We start from the raw sequence: 23289 nt of genomic DNA on the forward strand, positions 1-23289 counted from the left end.
CCCAAGGCCAGGCCTCGGGCGGGAGCTGCCGTCCTCCTTAGGGGCCTGGGGACACTCTGTGCACCTATCTGGGGAGGTCAGGGGGCAGGAGCCACCGTCCCGGCTCCTGGCTCCTGCGTCCCCTCCCGCCCAAGGAAACCAGGAAGTACATAGGAAAATACAGTCTTTATTGGTCATCTGAAACAACGAACCAGAAATATAATTTTGCCTTTAAAAATCTTCTGTCTTAGGCTGAAGACACCACCACTGACAACGTCCAGCCTTCCCTGACTCCCTTTAGAAAATCCCCAGGTCTGGTGTCGGCTGGCACCCCAAAGAAGGAAGACTGCAGGCCAGCACGGTGGGCAGCCTGCACGTGGCCCCCTCCACCCCTGTCCTGCCTCAGAACCATGTTCTGACGGCCGCCCCCGGGCCACTCCCTAGACTCCTGGCCGTCGCAGAGCCAGAAACCGGCCTGCTGGCACCTGACCCTCCGTAAGCGGCGGGGAGGCTGACGTCCGGCAGAGGGAGGCCCAGGACTCACCGGGATCGCACTCCCCCGGAGGGCAGACCTCGGAAAGGGGGCCGGTGGACCCCACCCTGCACTGCCGCCTCCCACGCCCACCCCCAGCCTCTGTCCCTTTGGGGGGGTTACAGGTAACGAGCAGATGGGCCCCTGGGCCCTTGCTCCGGTTTGGGCCCCAGTCCAGGTGCCACGAGGACTCCGGGAAGCCAGACTGAGCTGACAGAACGCTGGGAAAAGGACCCCATTACTGAGACCTCTGAGCAGAACCGGGGGGTCCTTTCCCTGCTCCCGGGGTCTGTTTGGTATATGCTGGCAGGAGGGTCGCAGAGGATGAGCCAGTCCCCGCCCTGAGGTCACGGGCCCGGAGATGCTGAGGGTGGGGCATGGCAGTGAGAGGTGCAGAGCAGCGGTTCTCGGGCCGCAGGCTGTGGGAGTGGGAGTGGTGCGGGTCCCCCCGGGGCCTGGCAGGGACGTACTTCGGCAGCGCTGAGGGTGAGTCCGGTGGTGCGTGGCCGGGCTCTGGGGAGGCCACGGTCCACACACGCCGCAGCTTCCAGGCCTCTGGGCAGGCGTCCCTGGAAATCCCAGCAGGAGAGGTGTGAGCGGGTTACCATGGTGACGGGCAGTCTCATCCGGCAGCACCACCTTGGCCTCTTGAGAGGATCTGGAAGGAATCCTTGTGCCGTGGGTTTGGGTTTCTCCCCATCCGCTGCAGGAGGTTGCATAAGCAAGCAGGAGGTCGTGTGGCCCGAGGGCTGAGACCACGGGGGACGCCTGGCTCTGCCCCCCGAGGTCCCACGACCTCTGTCCCTACGTGACTGTGTGTGTGATGCCGAGCTTGCGTGAGAATGACCAGTGACCCGGAGCTGGGTGGCTGGTGATGCAGGGACAGATGGCTTTGGCGAGGGCGTGGTGCTGGGTTGCCAAGTGCTGGTCCAGATGGCTGGGCTGGTCTGAGTGCACAGTGGAACCAGCCATTGGGAGCGGGGCCCAACACCTTCCTGGCTTAGCAGAGAGTCGCAGAAACCGGCCCCGCACCCCCAGACGCAGATGAGGTGGGGGCGTCACCGGCTGTGACTGTGCCGGGAGCCGCCGGGGCACGGGGCGCTGGGTCCGGGAGCCTTTGCTCGCACACACGTCTTTTCTGCCCGTGGTCCAGAGCGTTGGTGGTCCAGCGACGAGCGTCAGCGTACTGGTATCTTGCGGACGCTCCGGAGTCCGTGGAGACACGGGCCCGTCTGCTGGCAGGCTGGGAGGAAGGTGGAAAGGGGGCGGGGGAGGCAGGGCTGGCGTGCCCCCCCGGCCCCTCCCCGGGCTCTCAGGCCACAGAGGAGATCTGCTTCTGGTCTTCGTGCTCGCCCTCCGGGTCACCCATCAGGGGCTGGCGCTTCTTGAGCTCCCGATGGTACTTGGCCATGAGGGAGGCGTAGATGCAGCCGTAGGCAGCGGCCACCACCATCATGACGCAGACCACACCGCAGACCACCCCCGCGATGATCACGGTGCCGATGGCCCGCCGCACGCTCACGGGCCGCGGCCTCTGCTTCTGGGGGCAGGCGGTGCTGGGCTCAGGCTCGGGCTCGGGGCCCGGCTTGGGCTTGGGAGGCTCCGGGCTGGCCTTGGTGCAGGGCGGCCCGGGGACCTCCAGCCCGGCTGAGCTCTGCTGGCCGTCCAGCTGGGAGCAGTAGTTGAACATCTCCATGGGGACCGCGCGCATGTCCTTCCCCCTGAGCTCCTTGGGCAGGGTGCAGGTCAGCTGATCCAGGCGCCCCCCTGCATCAGGAGAGAGAAAAGGGGGGCTGAGGCCGGCACGCCCTCCCCCAGCCCCAGGTCCCCACACGAGGCCCGGGAGGCCGAGTTTCCATCCGCAGCACTATCGATCCTGGAGTCACGGCGACAGGAGAGGAAGGGGAGAGGTTAGGGGGACTGGCGTACGGCGCCCAGTGACAGGGAGGCGGGGACACGTGTCACGGCGTTTAACCCGCGCAGAAGCCTCATAAAATGGACAGTGTCCCTGATCCCATTTGATAGAGAAGCAAACATTTCCACCTCTCCTGCTCCCCAGAGTCAAGCTGGCCCCGGGTGCTCAGGAAAGAGGGGCCGGGAGCCCTGCCAGACAGCAGCCCGTGCCTCTCCTAACTGACCTCTCCTCTGACCGCCGTCCGTGACCGCCGGCTCTGTTCTCCCCAGCGACTCCGCCCCCGCGCTCCTCCCGCCCCCGCAAAGGACAGAAGTCAGAGCCTCGGCCCTGCTCCTCCACGCGGGCGGGACCTTGGTTCCTAAGGCTCCTCCTTGGCAGAGGGAGAGGAGGGCCCAGGGACGGCAGTTTTCTCCTTGAGGGCAGCGGTGGCCCCCTCAGCAGCCCGGCCACAGCACCTGTGAGTGCAGGGGCATCTTGGGAGGGCACCCTGAGGACCCCCGAGGGCAGAGGAGGGCGTGCGGGCAGTGCAGGCTCACCCCGCGACCGGGGCAGGGAGGGTGCAGAGCACAGGTGGGGCGAGAGGAGGAGGAGCTGCCCAGACGCCCCCCTTTTGGCCTCTCCCGGCAGCCCGAGATCTAGACGCAGGCGCGGCCCCCACGGAAGCGCCTGGGATCCTGCAGCCCCGTCGCCACAGTCTCCTCACACAATAGACATCAACCTTTCCCGGGTGCGGAGGAAAAGAGCCCAGGTTTTTTGTTTTGGTTTGGTCTGGGTTTTTTTTGGAGGAGTGCATGGCGGGAAATAACTCTACTAGTGAAAAGTTCCTAAGATGTACATTCCCCCTCCGTGCCCTTTAGCTCCCGATGACCGATGACTGTCTGGAGGGGCAAGGACGTCCCCTCCAGATCACACATCACTCTGGCTCTCCAGACCCCTGTCCAAGGCTTACATCCCGTGCACTGTGTCCAGGGCCTTTGCACGGGCGGGGGCTGGGCGTGGAGGTGCAGCCACCTTACCTCCCGGCTCCAAAAACCTGAGGCTGACTCCCTCCAGGCCAGGTCATCTTGTGCGAATCACTTTACTTATTTAATTGCTTATGAGTCTCGATTTTCTTGGCTGTCAGTAAGAATGGCCATCTCAGCTGCAGTTAGGGTTCAAGTAGGTCATGTACATGGTAAGATATTTGGAAACTGGAGACCATGCAAGTGTTATTATTTCTCCTCTCACAAAAACGGGAGAAATTATCACAGTGACTAACATTTCATGGCACTTTATCGTTTGTAAAATGTTTTTAATTAACTAACATGTGATAATATTATGCAAATAATTAAATTGTGGAAACACTATGAAACAAAAGGAGTAAGACTTTGACGAAAGCATTAGCGTTCTTTTCACATCGATTCACTCATTCAGCAAATATCCATGGAGCCCTACTTCATGCTAGACACCAAATTGTGTCTAATTAAACCCAGTTAATATTATGACTTCCACCAGCAAGTGGACGTATAAATGAGTAAGTTTTATTGCGGACTCACTTTACGCTGAGTACTTTTCCAGACGCTTTCCATGCGTTACCTACCTAATCTGCACAGTGATTCTCTGAGATAGATATTGTTGTTTGCCCCATTTCACAGACGAGAGTACAGCCACAGAGAGGTCAATCAACTCTCTCAAGATCACACAGCTAGTAAGTGGCAGAGCCACGAGGCAAACCCAGATCTGGCGCTTTTAGCCAATAGGCTTACTTCTTTGCCCTTGTCCATTTCATTTAATCATTTCGAAGGTCATTCTAGAACTTTCCCGGGTCACCGAAAGGGGGAGCATTTGGCTTCTTAGTAAAAGCTTCGATAACAGAACTTCTAGGGAGAAGGAGTTGAGATCATCATCAAAAAGAAAATGTGAGCGCACTTGTGGCTTTGAACTCTATTCCACCCCCCCGACACTGTGGGTACTTAAGAGGTGGCTGCATTATTCAGAGGAGCGAGGGTGGTTTTATCCCTCCTCCTCCCGGGCCAGGGAAGCCTAGAGGCAGAGGACAATGATACTGTGTGTTTAAGTCCATCCCGAAACCTACAGAAGTGAGAGCAAGTCACAGAGAGTCAGCCTGAGGAGACAGGGCAGAGAAAGGCGGCTGGGAGCGGAGGGGGTGGGAAGGAGGGGGCCCCGGAACCCCTCTGCCCGCCGGTGGCCAGGCTGGGCCCACTCCTCCCGACCTGACCCGTGCTCACCTCGGTAGGAGAACCACTCCAGCCAGTGCTTGAAGTCCCGCAGGTGGCAGTCGCACTCCCAGGGGTTGTCCCCCACCTGCAGCAGCTGCAGGCCGGCCAGGGGCTCGAAGGTCCGCCGGTCCAGGCTCTGCAGGCGGTTGGCGCGCAGGAACAGGGAGCGCAGGGCGGGGAGCCCGTCGAAGAGGCCGGGCGGGAGCCGGGCCAGGCCGTTGAGTGACAGGTCGAGGTGGCGCAGGCGCGGCAGGGGCCGCAGCAGCTCGGGGTCCAGGGCGCGGAGGCTGTTATTGCGCAGCTGCAGCTCCGTCAGGTTGGCCAGCTCCCCGAAGGCGGTGCGCGGCAGCCCGTCCAGGAAGTTGTTGGAGAGGTCCAGCCGCTGCAGGCCCGACAGGCTGGCGAAGGCCCCGCCGGGCAGGAAGCTCAGCCTGTTGTTCAGGAGCAGGAGGGTGCGGGTGGCGGCCGGCAGGTCCGGGGGCAGCGCGGTGAGGCCCCGGCCACTGCAGTCCACCTGCAGGCCGTGGCCGTCACACGTGCAGGGCAAGGGGCAGGCGGGGAGGGCCTCCGCCGTGCACAGGGCAATCCAGCAGGTGAGCCCTGGGGGACAGACGGGGGATGGAAGGACAGCGGGGCGCCAGCTCCCGCCACCTTCCCCTCCCATCCAATTCCCAGCACGCGGCCTTGCACTGATCCCCTCTGGTCCAACCACGAGTGGTGCCTTAGCGCTTGCTGACCACGTAAAAACAGAACTAACCCCCCGCAGCACGTCCGTGTGGACGGACACCGCCGGGCACCCGGGGTCCCCACACGGCGGATCCCCTCGGGAGCCTGCCCCCCACCCTGACACCACAGACGCTGACGCGACAGAGGATATGAGGGTGTCAGAGGAGCCACCCCGTGTTCCTCTCCCAGGGCCGCTGCCATGGAAGGATTCTGTCCAGAGAAAACGGCTCTGCTTCCTTCCCCTCTGCGCCGCCCCCCGCCACCTGGAGCTGCACGGGGCTGACGGCCGTGCATGGGAGGGGCCGCGCTGCACGCACGAAGGGGCACACCGACCCCTGCCACCACTTCCCTGGTCTGCGTGAGTCCCACCTCCAAGGTGGGCCAGCGACTCAGTGTGAGGAGGGAGCCCGGGCCCGCCCAGGACCCACCCCAGAGACCACTGTGGAAATGGCAGAGTGAGACGCCAAGTTCCACGTCCACGTGGAGGACGCTGGGGCGCGAGCCCCGTAAGTTGTGGGCCCGGAGCAAGTCCCACGTCTGTTCTCACTCTACAGCCGCCTTGCCCTTAGCCTGGGCTCCTGTCCCCAATTTCCGCAGGACAGATCTGTTGACAGCATTCCTTTCACGGTCCCATGTTTTGCCCAGTGCCCCTGTGGCAGGGCTGCAGGGGGACGGGTGCTCAGAGAACAGTCCCACAGGCAGCTCGTTCCATGGCCCACCTTTCTAAGAGTGGCTGCAAAGCCCCCAACTGTCCCCAGGGTGTCCCTGGGCAAGGGGAAGGGAGGATCCCACCGGGCCGGGAGGAAAGGCCCCAGCCGAGGAGTGATGGCCGCTTGGCTCCACCTGCAGGGGCAGCAGCTGCCCTGACCAGGGGTCTGGAGGGGACGGTCCTGAGTCTGTGTCTCGTAGGGGTCTGGTGTCTGGTGTCCCAAAGGGCAGACCCTGAAGGAACAGGGTGGGACTGTACCCCCCTTTCCTGGAGGATCAGTGACTCCTGAGAGGCACCTGCCAGGCTGACGCCTGAGCGTCTTTGTTCTCGGGGGGAAATGAGCACAGGCACGGCCATGGACGCCAACTGGAAGCCCTTCCGGCCACCTGAGGTCACCTGCTGGGCCGCTGACCCTCCCGCTCTCTGAGCTGTCTGCGGCCAGGTCAGCCTGTCAGACTGCCCCCGCCGTGCCTTCTGGAAGCCACCTGAATTCCTCAGACCTCACTTTCCCCAGAAAAACATTCAACCCATCCAGCCTCCCTCTCAAAAGGACCAGCATAACTACGGTCACTGTCCCCCCACCTCCAAGAAATTCAGGCTGGCGTAAAAGCTCTAGTGACAAGAAAACAGAGCCCTGTGTTGCGAGGTGTTGAGTGATTCAAAAGGAGGTTGAAAGGGGAGCTGGGTCCCTCGGGATCAGCTGCTCTGCGTGGTGAATAATTCAGGCCGCTTGTGTCTTGGGGCGGCAGCATCACAGGGCTGACCGTGCGAGGGCAGAAGTCAGGCTGAGGGACGTCCCTCGAGACCATTCTTACCTCTTACCCTGTAGCCTTGACCCTTCACCTCGTGAAGAGAATTCCCAGGGCTTCCTTCACCCGACAGCTCACGAGGTTCCCTTGTGGGAAATGGGTGGCCTCGGTTTCCCCATGTGCAGGAGGAGGGGCTGGACCCCCTCCCTAAGGTCCCTTCCAGTGTCACGTCCCCAGAGCCCACTGGTTCCCTCCGTCTCGGAGCTACGGGGGCTGAGCCCTAAGAGAGGCCTCCAGGCCCACCCAGCTGATGGCCGAGCAGGGAGAGGGAGGTTTGCCATTAGAGAAGCAGGACTCGCAGGGGCTGGGCCACTGGGGGCAGGAGCAGACCCACCTGGGGGGGCAGAACTGCCTGTGGAGCCCCTGCTCCCGACCCGCCCTCCACAGAGCTCAGAAGCAGCTCTTCCCCCGGCACCGTGGGCAGGGCTGCGGGGACTGGGCCCTGCTTCCCAGACCCAGGCCATGGACGCCTGTGAAGAGCATCCCCGCATCGCCGCAGCTGGGAAGAGCATCCCTGCATCGCCGCTAAGCCGACCCCCCTCCACTCACAAGAGATGTGCCTCCACAGCGGGGCAAACCAGGTCCTCAGCTCGGGGCCGCTGCCCGGGGCCAGCATGGTGGCTGCAGGCTGTCCGGCCCTGCACCTCGAGGGGGAGAGGAGCCCCTTGTCCGCTCGGTCAGTCCTGAGAGACAGGGAGAGAGCGCTGAGCGGAAGCAGGTGTCAGGCCGGTCCAGCCCGGGGTTAGGCAGGGGGCCCGGTGTCTCTTTACCCTCCGCTCCTGTTCCTCTCGGCTCTGATTCCCTGGGCGGGGGTGGGGGTGGGGGGTGGGAAGAGGAGCCGCCAGGGGGGCCGAGAAGCCAGGAGCCTCAGCCTCCCTCGACAGCGGGGGCGCGTGGAGGGGCGGGCGGGCATCCCAGGAGCCCCGGGGCCGGAGACAGTGCTGAGGCCAGTGCTGGGCGAGGCAGGAGCCGTCCACCCCCGCACCCCTCACCTCCCGCCCAGCCTCTGCCCGCCTCTTTTGTCTCCCTGGATGGTCCCCTAAACGTGTTTGGAGCCACGTGGCCTCCTCTGCCTCCGGGCTTCCCCCAGTCCCAGGTGTGGAAATCATCAGGGCCAGCTGGCTCCCCAGCCCCACTGCACTCTTACCATGGCCCCCGAGGAGGCAGAGACCAGGCCCCGCGCAGGGGCGGCTGTCGGCTCGCGGGTGAGGCCCGGGCCCGGCTCTTGCCACGAGGAAGCCCCCTGCTCGCCCTCCGCCGTCTCCCGGGGGGTGAGCGGCCGTGCTCTGTCTTCCGCCGCCGGCAGGGCAGGTCGGGGATAAACCTCATCAGCTCAGGGGCTCTGCTGTGGCCGCTGCCGTCGGGGGACAGGGGAGGGAGAGGGCGAGGCTGCAGCGCAGAGAGCGGGTCCTCTTCCCGAGGGGCGAGGGGCCTCCCCCTGCCCAGGTGACCTGCCCTGCCCCAGCCCAACGGCACAGGCCCTGTCCCGGTCCCGCTCCCTTCCAGACGCGGCCAGGGCCCCGTCACAGGGGCGGGAAAGGGGGCTGCGGGCCCCCTGCAGCCGGCCCACCGCGAGGGGGCGAACGGACAGCGATGGGCCGGCAGCCTCCCCTGCTTGGTGGCCACGCTGGACCCGGGGGCTCCGGGCTGCAGCCTCTCGCTCCCCTCCCACAGCCGCCTTAATTCTGGGAGCCCGAGGGGCCAGTGGCAGAGCAGAGCGGAGCTGAGGGGTGGGAGGAGCCGCTGGGACCTCAGCATCTGAGCAGGGTCTCCCTCAGGCACCGGGGGCCTCTCCCGTCTCCTCCCCCCTTACCGCTGCCAAGCAGCCTCGTGGCCCCGTGAGCCCAGGAGCGCCGCAGCCCCGGGGGCCCTCAGCTGGGCCCCGGCAAGGGCGCCCGCTCAGGATGGGGGCCCGCCGGGGAGGGGGACCGCTGGGGGGGCCTGTCTGTCGCTCTGGGCTTCACCCCCCACTCAGGGGGCTCGCAGCCTCGCAGGGGCTGCAGAGCGAGTTGCACTGGGCAGATGTGGGGCGAGGCGTGCAGACCCACATGCCTACAGGATGGATCCGGGGCCCTGGGCTGGGGGCGGAGGAGATGCCCAGAGCAGCTGAGCGGTCTTTTCCAGCCACCCTCCCAGGGCCAGGTCCCCCGGGCTCCTGGCTCAGACTCCCAGGTCAGGGAGGGCTCTGGGTTCGAATTCCTGCCGGCCGCTCCCTCGCTGTGTAACTTAAACAAACCACGGAAACCCTCTGGGGCTCGGTTTCCTTATCTCTAAAGGTGATGACCAGAACACACTGTCCTCCGTGAGGGTCAATCTAATCAGGGGAGGAGAGTTAACATTTGCTGAATTCAGGACACATTATCTTACAAGACAGTCTCGGGGACTCCAAGCTTGGACTTGAGCCCCAGGTAGACGTAGGGAGACGTCAGTGCCCTGTGTCCGCGGGGAGGGGCGGCGGCTTACAGCGCGTCTGCGGGACCTCTCTTTCTTGGCCCCCCCAGTCTCACACCTGGGTCTCTTTCTCTGTGCCTGGGCCTGTGCCAGGCCAGCAGCCGTCACATGGCGGTCACCGTGGGCTGCGCTCACACGCAGCCTCCCAGACCTCCATCACGGAGGACGCTGCCCACCCTCTCTGTGGGCCTCGGCCCCGACCCCTGGAATAGTCCCGCACTCCTCTCGCCAGCGAGGACCCGCAGGTCAGCAGCTCACAGCGCCCACACGGTGTCAGGCGGGTCAGCAGCCAGCCAGGCTCAGAGATGGAGACCAGCACGCCCGGTCACACGGCCGGTCAGGGACGGAGGCCCGCTCCCTGGTGATTGTCCCCCAGCAGTGGCCCCTGGGGGGAGACACGTGTGTGCGCTGAGCGGGGTGCACACACGGGCTCCCAGCACAGCATGTGATGCAGACCACCCCCCCAGAGAGCGTGCAGCCAGGCACGTGCTGACACACACACGCACATGGGTGCACTCACGCACACGCTGGCAGCCCTCCAGCATCCTCAGATGCTTTCACTCCCGCAGCTCCTGCGTGCCCCCGGCAGACAGATGCACGGGGGGACCTCCAGCCTAGAAGCAGGGTCTAGAGAAGCCCCCCGAGGGCCGCCCCCAACCCAGGACCCTTTCCACACTCAGACCCACGCCCTGGGATCTCTGGAGAAACGTGACGAGAACAAGGCCCCCCAGGTCCATGGGGATGTAGCCTGTGCTCCCTGGGGACCACAGAAGCACCCCTCAGGCGCTGTGGGGTCCAGCACCCTGTCCTCCAGCCCATCTCCAACCCAGCACCCCTTCCGGCCCCCAGAAGCATCTACCTCGTCAGGAAAGGGGTGACCTACATTAGGATGCTAGGAGCACAGCAGCTCAGGCAGGCGTGGCCACTGCGGAATAAATTCACACCGTCTGGGAGGGAAGTCCCCACCCAGGTGGGAGAACGACGGGCCACGGAAACGAGTGAGGTGGCCGTCTCGGGGCTCCAAGCCCCACAGCCTGTGGGCATTTCTGTCCCAGTGCCAGGGACAGGGACACAGAGAGGAGGGTGGACCCAGCGGGGTCCCCAGCCTCCTTCATTGGGCTCTGCTGAGAGAATCAGGGTAGAGGATGGGGCTGAGGAGCTGCAGGCCGCGGGACCCCGCCCCCAGAATAGCAGCAAGGGCTCTGTGCCCCAGCCCAAGCGTGGTCCACAGACTATCGGCACCCGCCTCGCCAGGATCTTCCTAGACCCAGCGCAGGCCGACTGGGTCGGGATCTGCCTCTTAGCAAGATCTCAGGCCATTCACGTACCTGGTCACGTTTGAGAAGCACTGGGCTAGGTCACTTCTCTCCCAGCAGGGCAGACCCGGCACCTCCCTGGAGGCCCCGGCAGGGGATGGCCGGGGCCCGGGCAGCGGGGGCCGGCGGTGATGGGGGATGCTGACGGTAACAGCTCCTGCAGGAGGGCTCCGCATGGGGAGAAACCATGCCCGCAGGGAAGCACCTGTGTACGGGCTCTCTGGGGTTAGAAGCGCTGTTAACACCGTTTTGCGGATGGGGACACTGAGGCTCTGGTCATGTAGTAACTTGCCTCCGGGCAGGCGGTGGAAGAGTGCAGCCTCGGGCCCAAGCGGCCCGGCGACAGAGCCACCAGCCAGCGGCCTCACAAGCCTGGAGGCCGGCTCTGCCTGACCCGCCTGCGCGGAGGCTCCTGGAGCCGGAGCAGGGAGAGGGCTGCACCCTCTGGTTTGTGCCGCCCTTCACGGCCCACCGGCCCTTCCTCGCCCTTCCGCTGCCTCTCTGCGCCCGACGCGGGTGCTCTCATCAAGCCGGGTCGCCCCCTCCCCGCCAGCCTTCTTCCCGGGGGCGTCACAGATGCAGTGGGGAGAGGGAGGCAGGGGTCTTGCTGGGGAGTGGGGGGCGCGCTGAGGTGAGGAGGTGGGAGTGGCAGCAGGAGCAGAAGGGCCCACGGGCTCCTGCGGAGTCGCATGAGGTGCGGCAGCTCCCAGAGACTGGGGTGGGGGTGGCGGGGACGGCTTCCCTGCCCCACGGGAGGAGCAGCCTGCCTCGCTCCCACCCCCGCAGACGCCCAGGTTAGGGTGGGAGCCCTGACCCCTCTGTGCTTCTGCCCCCCACTCCTCCTCCGGGCAGGGTTGGCTCAGTCTCCAGCCAGAAACCTCCAGCAAACCCACGCGGGCCTGGTGTCCACGCCCTTCCTCTGGTGCTGCGTGGTCACGTCCGTCCCCCCAAGTCAGTGTCCAAGCCGCACAGCCATCAGCGCCCACTGTGCCTTGACCTGGGGCTCCTGCCCCCTGGGACGTCTTGCTGGTCTGCCGTGTCCCCCCTCCCCAGGGACCTCCCTTTGGCCAAGGTTCCCCAACCCGGGACAAGGCCTCTGTGCCCCTTCACTGTGCAGACAGGTGAAGGTCACGGGCTAGCGAGAGGCAGGGCCGGGACGGAGGCCACGCCTGGGGCTTCAAGGGCAGCATCTTCCCGCCCACCCAGCCGGACTGAGAGGCACCCGGACAGCGGACAGGGGGACAGCGGGCGGACAGGGGGACAGCGGGCGGACAGGGGGACAGCGGGCGCCCACGCTGAGCCCTGGGGTGCTGTCCAGGCTGCGCGCCCCACCTGCAGCCGCCGGTCTGGCCTTCCGGGCCCTTCCCACCTCTTCCCTGCCTGGCATCCCCGTAACACACGCGGCTCAGGCAGCGCGGAAGCTGGTTTTTTTAAATCTCTAAATTTGTACTTGGAACAGACAAACCCCCTGGTGCATTTTTAAACGCGTGCCCCGTGCTCATGCCCGCCTTCCTGCAGCCTCGTTTCCTTGTCATCCTTCCTTGTCAGACATTCCCAATCCCAACCAGACCCTCTGGGAAGCGGAACAGAAAAGCCCCCATCACCCCTCGCAGGAGCTGCTCTTGGGCCCGCGGGCCTGGCTCGGGAGGTGGACCCGGGCAGGCAGGGTGGAGAGGCCTGATCTGTGTAGGAGGAGGGGGGAGGCCTCCCCAGGCACCCCAGCCCTAAAACACCCCCCTCCCCGTGCCCCTCAGCTTTGGGGGCTGGAAATGGGAGCAGGGTTTGCTTGTCCCAGGCGCAGCTTCCAGCCAAACCCCAAAGGAACCAGATCGGTTGCTGAAGAAGCTCCCCGTCCTCCTCCTGCCCCCCCCCAGCTGGCTTCCCTGGTCTCCCTCTCTTGGCAAAGCTGGATGGAGCCTGTGCCGGTGTGGAGGGGGACACGGCCGCGGGTCCCCTCCCGGCTGCGCTCCCCGGCCCATCTCCAAACGCTCAGCCCGCCCCCCGGCCCTGTAGTTAGCTAAGCTGCCGGGTGTCAATCTGAGCCAGACCAGGCAATGCCCCAGGCGGCTTGACAGCCAGGTGCCAGTGTCCCCACCAGCCACCCCAGACAGGCGGACAGCAGCTCAGGGAGAGGACAAAGGGCCCTGAGAGTGAGCGGGGAGGCTGGGACTCCCGGTCAGACGGCCTCTATCCTGCGTTGTCCTGCCCCGGCCACGTACCACCCACCCCAAGCTGAGTCCACCCCGCCCCCCAAGGCCGCCTGAGCTCTTCGTAGGTAGAGAGGGTGTGCAGCTGGGGGACCCCAGCCCCACCGGGCCTGGGCGGGCTGGGGGCAGAGCTGGAGCCTTGAGGAAGGGCCGGAGGAAGGGCTCCGAGGCTCCGGCCACGCCCCCCATACGAGCCGGGGACTCAGGTCCAGCTGGGGGGGCCCTCTGCACCCCTGTCCAAGGACAGCTGCCTAGAGGCCAGCGCCCCTCGCTGAGGGCGTCCTGTAGAGGCCGGTCAGCACCCCTGGTCCCTCCCCACGCTTCGGCGCCAGCCCTCCAGCCTGCCACCACACAGACGTCCTCTGTGCCGGCCCTGTCACCAGCGCCCCCTTTCCCCTGGCACCCAAGTCCCTGGGGCTGGCTGCCGAGCCGGGCATGCAGGCGGCACAGGGCTCCTGGCTGGCGCCCCCCATGCTGCAGGGACCGGTTTCTATGCCACCGGGCCCGTCATCTGGCACTGGCAATGCCTCCTCCCCCTCCTTCCCCCGCAGAATCCCACCTCCTGTCCCCAGCACTGGGAGGTCAGAGTTCCCTGTGTCCTTTGGCTGCCCAGGGGTCCGGTCCTGAGCATTGCCCCAGCCCCAGCCACTGCCGCCAGGCAGGCGGCAAAGCAGCTCTCCGTGCAGGCAAGGAACCCAGCGGAGATGAGCTCGGGCCCCAAGCCTGGCCCCTGCACCCCCCGCGCCCCTGCCCAGCGCACGGCACTCACCTTCCGCACCCCAGCGAGCGCCCTGAATCAAGTGGTCTGAGCTGTCCAGTGAGCCCCTCCTGGGATTCCTGGAGAAAGGAGACAGCGAGCGCAGCGGCACCAGCCTGATCCCCCAGCAGGACCTGGCACGCAGAGCCCCGGCGGGAGGAACGCCTGAGGCCGTCTCCCACGGCGGGCAGCCGGGTCAATAACACACCGAGGAGGAGAGGGAGGGACGCGGGAGCCGTGGAGAGGGGCAGGCGGGGAGGGGGAGCGCGTGTGCGGAGCAGAGAGCAGCGAGTGACAGCGGGGGAATATCCGTGATGACAGCGACAGGCGCGCACACGGGAAGGCGGGCCCACGGAAGGCGGGCACACGGGCGCACACACACCGGAGGCGCTCAGCCCTGAAACGCTCCCGTTTCAGGGGGAGACGCGGCCGTGAACTCCAGCGGGAGGAGGACTGTTTACCAGGCCCCTCTGTTTTCCCTCCCCACCTCCACAGGCTCTCCCTGCCCCGGCTGCCGCCCCCTCTGGCTTTGTCCCCCCTCCCCTTACCTTTGGGGACACAGGGGCAGGACCCAGGGGACAAAGGCCCCAGGCGGCTGGGTCTGAATCCTGTTCGGAGGTGGGGGCGGTGTCTCCCACCCTGCCTGCAGGAAGGGAAAGCTGATCCGGGTCTCTGTCAAGGGGCGGCTTATTCCAGAGGGGGTAGCGAGGGGTGCACGGGGGCCCATCTGCCTGGTGGTCCTTCGGAAAGGGGCCCCAGGCCACACAGCCGGTGGCACGCGGTCACGCAGAGGTCACTGAGCCTCGTGACCCCAGACCGGGGCTATTTGGGGAGGGAAATGCAGGCGGGCTGGGCCGGGGCCTGGGGTCAGGCTGTCTGGAGCAACCTGGGGTGAGCCCTGAGGAAGGGGCCAAACCCAGCCCCGCCTCCCTGGCCTGGGCTTCTGCTCCATCTCGGCTGGATGGGAAGAGACTGGTATCAAGAACTCAGAGACGTCTTTACCAGCCAATCAGGACAAAGGAGTTGGAGAAATTGATATTCCAAGGGAAGGCAAGTGTTGATCCAAAGGAAAGGAAGCCAGGGACCAAGTCAGGGGAGGAGCCGCTGGGCAGAGCTGGACACGTGGCATGTTTCTGGCGTCCCTTTTCCATTTTGCCTGCTTTCTGGGGGGTCCACTGTCAGCCCTGGGTGCGGGTTGAGAGACCCCCTTGACTCAGGATGCCCCCACACCCTCTTCTGTCTGCTCCGCCGTTCGACACAGCAGGGATTCCCTGTCTCCCACCCCACGCCCATGTCACACGCACCTCACCTGCCCCCAAACACGCTTCCTGTCCCCCAGCTGCAGGAGAGTGTGTCCTTCCTGGAGTCTGGGACCCTCTCCTCACCCACGGGGTCCATCCCGCTCCTTGAAAACTCAACCAGAACTCACGTCCTGGTGCACCGTCCCAGGCTAGTGCCCGCGGGACCTTCTCCTCTGACCCGTATCACAGAGGACGCGTGGCAGCTTTCTGTGGGTGGTTCATCCCCTTCCCTACACTGGGGGCCCTCCCGGAAGAGGGGTCCACCTCGCCAGGCTGAGCGAGGAATGAGCCGGAGGAAAGAGCGCAGCCGGGTGTCAGGGCCCAGAGTCTGGGCTGTGCTGCTCACTGACCAGCCGTCAGCTGCCTGTTAGCCCCACAGCCCGGGGCTGCCCTGCAGTGAGCAGGAGGGGTGCAGGTCTCCGGGGTCCCTGGGCACCGGCTCCCCAGCTGGTACCTAAAAGGTGGGCCCCCGCTGACTCCGCAGCCCTCGTACAGGTCAGCACAGCCTGCAGCTGGGTTTCAAGGACCAAGTGGATGGGAGGGCGAGGGGGAAGATGGAGTTTCTGGCCCCCCGGGGCATGACCCCCCCCCACCCCAGGGAGGGTTTGTATGCATGCAGCACAGCTGTTCTGTTTTGCCATCTGTGATGACAAAGCAGCAAGGAGGTGACAGCCAGGACGCAGAGCAAAGAGGTGCATCTTGATAAGCCGTCTGCGCCTGTGGCCTTATTGAGGCTCTTTGTCTGCCAGCCAAGCGGCTCGGGTCTTAAAGAAAAGCTGCTTTGCAGGAAGGCAGGCAGAGGGAAGGCGGGACTCGGCCCGGGATGGGCGACAGGCCGGGCTGGGGCAGGAGGAAGGGGGTCCAATCGCTCCTCCTCCATCAGATTGCGGTAGGTCCCCCTGGGGACCGAGGTCGGGCTCTAACACAAGGACCCGCCAAGCACAGGCCTGGAGGGGTAAGCAGCCTGGAAGGATGGAGGCCTCGCCTGCCCTCGGGCCGGGCCTGGCTCTCTCCTCACCATGCGCTCTGCCCTGTCTGCAAAGCCCAGCACCCAGGGCTATTCTCTGCTGCACACAGCAGGCTTCCAGGAGCTACCGGGGGCAGGGTGGCCAGCCTGGGGTCCACTGGAGCGAGGGAACGGGGGCCGAGGGCCGCCCTGGAGTCTCTCAGGAGAAGGCTGGGCTCTCGCGGTGTCTGGGGTGGAAAAGCACGATTTGGGGTGTGAGGCAGGCGTTGAACAGAAGGATCTGAAACAATTCGAGCCCCGAGGTAAAGCCGTCAGGCGTGGCAGAGCACGGCTAACAGTTCTCCCTGGAGGAGGTTCTTCTTGTGTCTCACCTGAATTCCCCGTCTCTTTGTGGGTTCCCTTCTGGGTCCTCGAGGGCACCAGAGCCCAGCTAGATCGCAAGCATCTATAGAAGGGCGGGGCCCCACGTGGATGAAGGAGTTCAGCAAGGTGCCCACACCGGAGGTAAGGGGAAGGCTTGCAGAACTGGCTTCCCAGCCAAGCGGCTGACTCAGTGGAATTCACAAGCATTTACTTATTTAGCTCGAAAAATATTAATTGAGCCCCAATGCATGCTAGGTGCTATCCTAGGTGCTAGGTATTGGAACTCAACCCCCCACCCTCCCGCCTGCTCTTAGCCCCCATTCTAATGGGGCAAGACAGACTATAAATGAGAATAAAGTAAATAAGTCATGCATCTTAGAAAACAGAAAGGGTGATGAGATAGAGGGTGAACGGCCGGCCGCAGGGAGGACTGCGTTATCTGGGAAGTCAGGACGCCGCCCCAGGAGATGCTGTTTGGGCCGAGATCCAGCCATGAGAAGGAGCCTCCTCCTAAAGTTCTAGGGAAGAGCATTCCCAGGGGAAGAAGGCAGCTGGTGCAAATGCCCTGGGGTGGGAACAGGCTTGGCCTGTTTGAGGGAGAAAGGGATTTGGGCTGAAGTCAGAGGTAGGGCGGCAGGGCCAGCTCCCTTGGGGGCTTGGACACCAAATTACAAAGGAATTTCAATTTTGTTCTAAGCGCAGCGGGAAGGCCTTGGAAGGTTTTGAGCAAGTGAGAGACGTGATTTGATCTTCAGGAAGGTCACTCTCGTGCTTCTGTGGGGAGCGACCCGCTCAGGGGTCTGTGGCATTAATCCAAGTGGCTCTGGGGGGTAGCAGTAGGGGTGGAGAGAGTGGGCAGTTGTGTGACGTTTCGGAACAAAGGCGGCAGCACTTGGGTGGGACGCGGGAAAATGATAACAATTAGGTAGAAGGTGTGTCCCCATGTGGGGAGGTTTGGGGAGGAAAAGCCAGAGTTAGGTCTTGAACTTGTGAAGTTTGAGATGCCTACTGGTGACCCAAGGGGACTGGCACCAGGCAGGTGGAAGCCCTAAATCCTAGGAGCGGGGCTTGCCTAGGAGGAGCCCGTGGGCCCACTGAGATGGAGCCTGGTTCCGGGGAACAGGCTTGAGGTCTCACTCCTCCCATCTCTACCCACAAGCCTCAAAATCCTGCTTCATTAGAGAAGCACTAACCCTGCTCTCTCAAGACTCCCTGTGGTGGAATCACAGAATTTCTCCCAGCTCAGAGATGCCGGGACTCCAGGAGACTTGGCAGTGAGACATCAAGAGGCCGAGTCTGGCTCGAGAAAGAGTCTGAGAGCTTTGACGCAGAGGCCAAGGTCGGGATAAATAAGCGTTCCTAAATCCCAGAGGTTCGAACATCCTAAGCTTTCACGTGACTCCCCTCTGACAACTGTTAGGCGGTTCCACTCTTTCATGCAGCCTTTTTCTACAGGTGAGAGAAATCTGTCTAAAGTGAACATCAAGGGTGGTCCTAACAGGAAGAACGAGGGGCCTCCCGCAGCCTTAGAGAGAAACGGGGGAGGGGAGCACGCCTCCCCTGCAGCTCAGGTGCTGCACCTGGGTCTGTCCTCTTTGTCATGAACCGAGATGTGGGCCTACCCGTCCCCTTCCGGCCCACGCCTTTTACCCGCCCCCCCGGGCCTTGCAGCAACGAAGAAGCCCCCGACTGTGATGGAAAGTCTCTCCAGTGAGCCGTCACTGGGGTGACTGCAGAATGTCTCGTGAACACGGCATAGTGCTGGAAGCCCGAGCCATCCCCACGTCACAGGCAAGGGGACCAGGCCCTGAGCGGGGAGCTTGCCCAGGCCTGTCAGCCCCCTCCCGACGGGGGCTCAAGTCAGGCCAGAGGAGAGAGGTGAGGTGCCTTAGAGACACCGGGCGCGTGGGTCCCGCTTCTGTGTTCAGGGGCCAGGCGGCTCGGGCGAGGCTTCCCCAGCCGCGAAGCCCCAGCGATAGCAGAGCCGGCCTGCTGTGTGGACACGAGCTCAGGACGCAGGGTGCCTGGCACTCAGCACACTTTCTATATTCTTGTCTCTGATGGTAGGAGGCCAGCCTCGTTTCTTTGTTCTTTTTCTTTCACTATAACCTGCCTTTCTTTCTATTCTCTGGCCCCAGATTTCTCTTGGCATCTGGGCACTGGCTTGCGTTCTCCAAGCGTTTGGGGACCAGAGAGGCGTGGCGGCCCTTGTGAGCGGCGGCATCAAAGCCTGGTTTTCTGGGGCTGGGAGCCTCCTGCAGGCCTGGGCGACACGGTCTCGACTTGCGAGGAAGGAGCCTTCTTACAGATCGGGGTGGGGGGCCGGAGCGGAGCAGGTGGAGGGGCTGTAACTACCCACAGAGGCCCTGAAATCCAGCCTCGGTCTCTGCGGGAAAGGGGAGAGCGGCCTTCCCAGGGCGCCTGCCTTGAGCTCCAGGGATGGAGAGACAGAGCCACCGGTGCCCCCCACCAGGAAGCTAGTCTGCAGGCTGCCTAGTGGCCCCCCACCCCCTGCTGATGGGCCTCCTCCCTCTGACTCAGATCTGACGTCTTCTCTTGCCATCCCCCCCAACCCCGTCCCCAAACACCCCCATGGCCTTGCCTTCCCCGCTCCCGCCAGCCGTGGGCGTGCAGATGAGGATGGAGTTCCTGCAGCGTACGTTCTGGGCGGCCACCCGGCAGGTGGGTGCCAGGGGTCGGCGGGGGGGTGGACGCTCAGGGTGAGGACCCCCGACCTGTGCACCTGGCTGCTGTCACCAGCAAGACCCTGCCTGCATCTCAGCGCCCGGACCCCCAGCAAACACTCCCCGCGCATACACGCAAGGCACACACGCCAGGCACGCGCCACGGGCGCACCACACAAGCACACACACACGTCACACCGTGCACATACCCCTTGAGTTCACACCACATTCACCAAACGGGTACAGGACACACCCCTGCACAACATCACAGGTGTGCTGTGGACTCCATCCCCACACGGATGCATCACACACACGCGCACACATCACACACACACACGTGCACAGCTCATGGTTCCCCTCTTCCCTCCAGTGCGGCGCTGCGGAGGGTCCGTGCCCGGAGAGCTGCCAGGACAGTGTGAGCTCCCCACGGGGGGAACACGGTGGGAGAGGGAAGCAGCCCCCAACCCGCGTCCTCCCGATGGGCCAGCCCCTCCTTCCCTGCAGCCCGGGCTCCACACAGAGGGCCTCCATATGCGGTCGGGTGGGCAGGGACCAGGGGTCAGCAGCAGGGCCTGGCCTTGACCTCCTTCTGGGCTTCTTCCCAGGACCTGGACTGCTTCGTCATCGACAACAACGGATTCATCCTGATCTCGGAGAGGCCCCAGGAGGTAAGGCACGCGGGAGGCCCAGCGGCCTCGATGGTTGGAGAAAGCCCAGAAGCAATCCCGGCCCAGGGCCAACTAGAGGAAAAGGTCTGATGAAAACGGAGTCTCTTCCTAGAACCACAGCCAGCTCCGCAAGACCCCAAAATCCAGACTTCTCAACTCAGACGCCCAGAGGAAATCTTACGTCTCTGGTCTTCTCCCACGATTGTTGGTAGGGAGTTGTCCACATGATGAGGCCCCGGCTTTTCTGTCTGCAGCCTTGCCCTGGGGGGCCTCCCCCAGAGTCCTACACCCCGTCCTGCTGCCCACCCCCTACCCCCCTCTGCCTCTCCCCTCTCCCATCAGGCCGTTCAGGCGGCTGTAACAAAACCCCCAGACTGGGTAGCTTACAAACCACAGTTCTGGGGGCAGGAGGTGCGAGGCCAGGGTGCCAGGGGCCGGGGTGGGCCCCGTCCAGGTTGCGGGGTTCTCACTGTGCCCCCTCCTGGCGCGAGGGACAGGGAGGCCTCTGGGGTCTCTTTTCTAAGGGCACCAACCCCACTGTGAGGGCTCTGCCCTGGGGGGTATGTTTCAGCATGTGAATCTGGGGGACACACAGGCCACGGCGCCCACCCTTCTATCTCCTTGGGGCCGGGTCCAGGCCTTCCCGCTTCGTGCACGCTTCCCGTCTGGACCTCCCTTGTGGGAAATTCTGTCCTAACCCCCCAACCTGGCTTTGCTGCGAAGGGGAGTGAGGGGTGACACTCCCCATCACACGGCATGGTGGCGCACCCAGGAACCCCACGTGCCCAGAACGGCCGAGGAGAAGGTATAGCCACAACCTTGTCTTTGCTGAGCCCCAAGTTGTTTATTTAGCCAGGAATTACACCTGAACCAACCCTGAACACATTCACCTAAAGTGATGCCTTGAAATGAGCCAGAAGCATCAAGGGGCCTCCAGCCTAGGGGACACAGTGCGTGGTCCAGCGGGAGCTTTTCCGCTAATCAGACGTGTGGTTGGGTGGCCTGGGCCCACCTCCCCCTGTTGGAATAAGGGCCTGGGCTGCGTGATTTCTCAGGTCTGGGTGCCCGGGTGCCGGCAGAGCCGCGGGGAGCGAGCCGATCTATGACAGCAAAGTTACTCAGATTTCTATTTCTCTCAGTACTTGTCTACTCAGTGTATTTACCCTTATTTTCTCAGCCATTACATTATCTTATCACCCCGTGTGTAGTTTTAAAAGCCGCCTCACGTCCTTTGTAAAACAGAGGGCGTAAATGAAATCTAATTTTCATCACAGGGTTGGGACCTTCCAGGGGCCTCCACACAGCCCCCTCTCCCCCCAACCCCAACCAGGCCCCATCAGGGGTGGGACGTCCCTCCATCATCTCTGGTGACATTATTAGGCTCATTTTATACCCGAGGGACAAACTGAGGCTCTGCCAGTTTAGGTTATTAACCCGAAAGCTCATGGCTGCAGAAAAGCCAAACTTTGAACCTAGAGATACAAGTAGAGAGCCGTGACTTGGGGGAGGTTCTAGAAAAGCCCTCCTGGGAGGGAGACCAGGCTGGGGGAGCAGTGGCTTTGATGGGACCGAGAATTTGTAGGGCGGGGCCGGTGTCCTCGCTGGGCTCCCGGGGGTCATCCTCCCGCCGAGCCCCTGCCCCAGGTCACCTGCTGCCGCTCAGGGCAGAGTTCTCGCACCTGCTGGCTCAGCAGAGTCTTAGGAATTAGGACCCAGACGCCTGCGTCAGTCTCCAGGGCTGGTGCCGGGGCTCTGGGGGCGGCGGTCTCCGCCCCCTGGACGGCTCTGACCCCAGACCTGGGCTGTGAAGCTCTGAGAGGGCTCGAGGGGTAACACAGCGTGTGCGGGCAGCCCTGTGTCAGGAGTCACGACGCCTGTGCCCGGTGGACACTGGAGACTAGAGTGCGGCTTGGCCTGAAGGTCCACGGAGGACGGAGCTGGAAGCCGGGCGCTGACTGTCCAGCCATCCAGCCATTTCTGCTTTTTTTAAACTCATTCACTCCACAGCCCTGCAGCACTTACCTGTTGCTCTGTAGCAAATCACCCCCAGCGGGAGGGCTTACACCCCAAGACCCACGATCTCCCAGCCTCTGTGGTGAGGAGCCCGGTGTGCTCGGCGGGCGGCCCAGGCTCGGGGTCTCCACGAGGCATCAGCGGGGCCTGACCTGCGAAGGGCCAGCCTCCGCGCCAGATCCCGCTGCCCCGGGGGCCTCCTGGGGGGCGGCTCGCCCCACCAAAGCGCAAGGCTGAGGAGAGCCAGCGAGTGTCAGCTGCATGAGGCCACGGTCCCCTGGGACCGGCTCTCGGAAGGGACAGCGCCACTTGGACCATGTTCCGTTCACCAGAAGCAGGCCGCTGGGTCCAGCCTACACGCAGGGGAAGGGTACAGAGCCGTGAGGCCCAGGAGGCCGGGCGACTGTGACCCGTCCAGACTCTCCCACCACAGACTCCTACCCGCTCCCCAGACACACCCAAGAGCCTCAAGGGCCCGTGACCTGGCCCCTCCCCCCTCATTAGCCCCTCCCCCTTTCATCCCTGGGCCTCAGTTCGGTACGGGGACCAGTAGCCTCTGGGGGCTTGATAGAAATGCAAGTTCTCAGGCCCCACCCCAGACCAAGCGAATCAGAAACTGGGGGTGGGCGACCACCTGCACTGCAAGCTCCCCCCACCCCCCCGCATGTAATGAGGTCCGAGGACCACTGCCCGGGCCGCAGCGCCGGCTGCTGGTGGTCTGGATGCACCTTGCCGCCTGGGCGCCCGTGCCAGAAGGCCCAGGTGACACTCCCTGTCCTGCCAGGCCCATCCCGGGGCCCAGGGAGGGAGGCCTGTTGCTTCCATGGTGCCAGCGGGGGCTGCCCTCCTGAAGAAGAGGTGGGTGCTCTCTGCCAGGGCAGCCTGTCCTGGAGGTCACGTTGAACGGGGGACACCTTTCTCCAGGGTCCAGGAGCTTGTCTTACTCTCAGGAAACTCCCCTTCCAGAATCAGGGGTCTGGACAGTGGGGATATCGGTGAATAAGCCTGGAGTCAAGACAGACTGGGGGAATAAGCCTGGAGTCAAGACAGACGGGGCGGGGGGGGGGGGGGGGACAGGCCCGTGGGGAGGGAGCCAGCCTCACCGGGAGCCTCGGTTCCACCCGGATCAGGAGTCTCAGGTCACTCAGCCTCACCCTGGTCGCTTCACTCACTCTGCCCTTCAGCAGATGCGCAAACAGTCACCATGGCCTCTGGGGATCCGCCCGCCAGGATCTCGCTGTCTGGTAACACAGACACACACACATGCACGCACATGCATGTGCATAAAACACACACGACAAATCAAGTTTCACCTTCCTGCACGCGATTCACCCGGAAGTGTTCAAAGAATTCTGCACCTTTAAAAAAACAAATCTGATTGCAACGCCTAGACTGATTTCACCCCAACTTAGAATTTAAAAGCACTGAGAGGCGTGGCTGGAGCCGGCCCAGGAGAGGGGGCCCGTGGAGTGGAGCCACAGGCACCACGATGCGAGGGCATCTGGAGGGGAAACCCAAACACAGGTAAAGCCTGGCGCTCGGAGCAATGTCCTCACCCATCCTGCTGTCCCCCCTCCTCCCCTCACAGATGGGACGATTCCTGGGGGAGGTGGACGGCGCCCTCATGACCCAGCTGCTCAGCATGGGGGTCTTCAGCCAGTAAGTAGGGCAGG

General features: G+C 63.7%; 2 protein-coding genes across 2 annotated transcripts in view; one reads left to right on the top strand and one right to left on the bottom strand.

Annotated features, from left to right (window-relative positions):
* Nucleotides 1-23289, top strand: part of CACNA2D4 (calcium voltage-gated channel auxiliary subunit alpha2delta 4) — an 85184-nt gene that overhangs the window by 55820 nt on the left and 6075 nt on the right. The window contains exons 30-33 of the mRNA XM_036865812.1: nt 18872-18933; nt 19306-19350; nt 19541-19603; nt 23205-23275. Coding sequence (XP_036721707.1) covers nt 18872-18933; nt 19306-19350; nt 19541-19603; nt 23205-23275 — 241 coding nt within the window. The remainder of the gene's footprint in view (nt 1-18871; nt 18934-19305; nt 19351-19540; nt 19604-23204; nt 23276-23289) is intronic.
* On the bottom strand, nt 192-14014 carry LRTM2 (leucine rich repeats and transmembrane domains 2). Its single transcript, XM_036867211.1, has 5 exons — nt 13633-14014; nt 8037-8243; nt 7439-7572; nt 4655-5245; nt 192-2278 (listed from the first exon to the last, which is right to left on the bottom strand). Exons 2-5 carry the CDS (start codon nt 8216-8218, stop codon nt 1824-1826), a joined length of 1362 nt encoding a protein of 453 aa, XP_036723106.1. The 5' UTR covers nt 8219-8243; nt 13633-14014; the 3' UTR covers nt 192-1823.

Source organism: Balaenoptera musculus, chromosome 10 (genome assembly GCF_009873245.2).
Source record: "Balaenoptera musculus isolate JJ_BM4_2016_0621 chromosome 10, mBalMus1.pri.v3, whole genome shotgun sequence".
NCBI classification, from domain to species: domain Eukaryota; kingdom Metazoa; phylum Chordata; class Mammalia; order Artiodactyla; family Balaenopteridae; genus Balaenoptera; species Balaenoptera musculus.